Source organism: Orbicella franksi, chromosome 8, assembly GCF_964199315.1.
Source record: "Orbicella franksi chromosome 8, jaOrbFran1.1, whole genome shotgun sequence".
Lineage (NCBI taxonomy): Eukaryota > Metazoa > Cnidaria > Anthozoa > Scleractinia > Merulinidae > Orbicella > Orbicella franksi.
In genome coordinates, this window is record NC_138152.1 from 26,492,244 (window position 1) to 26,494,743 (window position 2,500).

Below are 2,500 nucleotides of genomic sequence, written 5' to 3' on the forward strand. Positions count from 1 at the left end.
TCTGTTGGTCTGTAGGTCTGTTGGTCTGTTGGTCTGTTGGTCTGTTGGTCTGTTGGTCTGTTGGTCTGTTGGTTTGTTGGTTTGTTCGTTTTTTTTTTTTTTTTTTCGTTTGTTCGTTTGTTGGTTTGTTCGTTTTTTTTCAGTTTGATCGTTTGCTCGTTTGTTCGTTTGTTCTTTTTTTCCGTTTGATCGTTTGTTCGTTTGTTCGTTTGTTCGTTTGTTCGTTTGTTCGTTTGTTCGTTTGTTCGTTTGTTCGTTTGTTCGTTTGTTCGTTTGTTCGTTTTTTTTCAGTTTGATCGTTTGCTCGTTTGTTCGTTTGTTCTTTTTTTTTCCGTTTGATCGTTTGTTCGTTTGTTCGTTTGTTCGTTTGTTCGTTTGTTCGTTTGTTCGTTTGTTCGTTTGTTCGTTTGTTCGTTTGTTCGTTTGTTCGTTTGTTCGTTCGTTTGTTTATTCGTTCGTTCGTCCGATCATTCATTCAGTATAGTTTATTTATTTGGTTTTATGGTATAATTACAAGTCAAGTACATTTAGAAAACGTGTTTCTTGTAATTCGCTTTCTTTCTCTCGTGTAGACATCCTATGTGTACAAAATGGCACAGAAGAATTGACAAAGGCACTGAAGTCCCTTAGAGAAGATCAACTTGGTACATAAATCACAACCCAATAATTATTTTAATACACCTTACTCTATGGTCTAGTTACTAAGTAGACCACTATGGGACGACCAATCACATTCGCAGATTTAAAATAAGGCACACTTTGTATCTACTCGAAAAAGTTATTCTTTATCAGAATATTAACCTCGCTGCTCCTTTGCCTTTTAATCGTGTAGCATTTTCTTAAAAGGACTGATCTAGATTCGTACCGTAGTAGAGAGAGGACAGTGAAACTCAAGAAAACTAGGGTGCTCACAACAACTCGTCCCATTTTGAATTCACGATCATTTAATATCCCTTATAGAGGCCACACGACCGTGGCCGAGTGGTTTAGAGCGCTGGTGTTGTAATCCGGAGGTCCCGGGTTGAAGGTCTCCACCCTGCCACTAGCGGGATTTGTTTCTCGGTAGTCCTGAGTTCAAATCCTCGGTCACGCTTTGTAAATAGCCGACTGGTCTGCCTCCTGCCAGTTGGGATTCTTAACTACGTTACGTTTATTTGAAACATTTGTTTCCTTTGTTTCAGTGGCATACCTGTAGGCTAGCGAAGCTTAGTGTTTGTATAGCTAAGTGCATGACCACTATAAATAAGATTTACATTTTAATTAAATTTACAGTATTTTTTTTTTTTTTTACCTTCCCTCTCATGCCGCCCAGCTCCAGCAATGTGGGGAAAAAATGCTTCCTCGACTTTCTTGCCGCTGCTAGCAGAAGTTTAATTACAGTATAAAGTAACCAAATTATTGACATCAACCTGATCGGTTTGTTGTTGTTATTGTGGTTGATGTTTTATAAAATAAATTAATTTCCAATTTTGTGTTGCAGACGCAATTTTGAAGTTTGTTGTCGAGTGGAATACCAACTCCAAGAACTGCCATGTTGCCCAGACAGGTTGGTTAAGTCGACTTGTATAGAAAATCACATTGTCAACATATGGCTTTCATAAATTTTTAGCTCTTTGGAAAGAACGCATCGCTGCGTAAGCACTTATTAAGGCTGTAGAGGAGTACTTTTATGTAGTTTTGCTTATTATGTTGTACAAAGTTGTGCTAACGTTTCTGGATAAAACCCTAGTGTTTGACCATTCAAATGAAAGCTATCGAGCAGTATTGTCTGTCCATTATGCTGTTCAAGGTGGTTCTAACTTTTGAGTATGTGGCTAAAATCCTAGTGTGTGACCATTCAAATGAAAGCTATTGAGCCGTACTTTCATGTGGTTCTGCTATACAAGGTAGTTCTAACTTTTAGTCTGTGGATGAAACCCTAGGGTATGACCATTCAAATGAAAGCTATTGAGCAGTACTTTCATGTGGTACTGTTTATTATGTTGTACAAGGTGGTTCTAACTTTCAAGTCTGTGGATGAAACCCTAGTGTGTCACCATTCAAATGAAAGCTATTGAGCAGTACATCCACCATAGGTACTTAAACTATTTTATTCAAAGCGATTTACCACTAATTTGAATGCTAAATATTGGTAGTATAAGCGTGAATTACTTTACATGCTTTTCATTTTACAGTTTTGTCCATCATCTTGAAAAACAACTCTCCGTATGAACTGGCAACCAGAAAAAACATGAAGGACATATTAGAAGGTCTTCTGCCTTACAGTGGTCAGTCTGTGTTACATATGGTTTGTTTTCTTGCAAGGTAGACCTTAAATAATTATGCTGTTATGATAATACCGTACCCTGACTTTCTCAACACGCTTATGGAAAGAAGACAGGCGTGATAATTCCTCTCCCTACAAACGCGACAGTCAGAAAAATGTGTGTCGTAGTGACGTCACTTGATGGGGTTTCTGGAAAATGAAAGATAAAGGTTGCTTAAATAACGGTTGTCGGTT

General features: G+C 37.9%; 2 protein-coding genes across 2 annotated transcripts in view; one reads left to right on the top strand and one right to left on the bottom strand.

The window, feature by feature from the left end:
- The window catches only part of LOC145494566 (BTB and MATH domain-containing protein 38-like), a 153,179-nt gene that overhangs the window by 131,652 nt on the left and 19,027 nt on the right, over window positions 1-2,500 (bottom strand). The gene's annotated exons all lie outside the window — the stretch shown is intronic.
- The window catches only part of LOC145494558 (transducin beta-like protein 3), a 26,128-nt gene that overhangs the window by 20,544 nt on the left and 3,084 nt on the right, over window positions 1-2,500 (top strand). Inside the window, exons 23-25 of the mRNA XM_081474055.1 lie at window positions 573-644; window positions 1,481-1,546; window positions 2,175-2,267. Coding sequence (XP_081330181.1) covers window positions 573-644; window positions 1,481-1,546; window positions 2,175-2,267 — 231 coding nt within the window. The remainder of the gene's footprint in view (window positions 1-572; window positions 645-1,480; window positions 1,547-2,174; window positions 2,268-2,500) is intronic.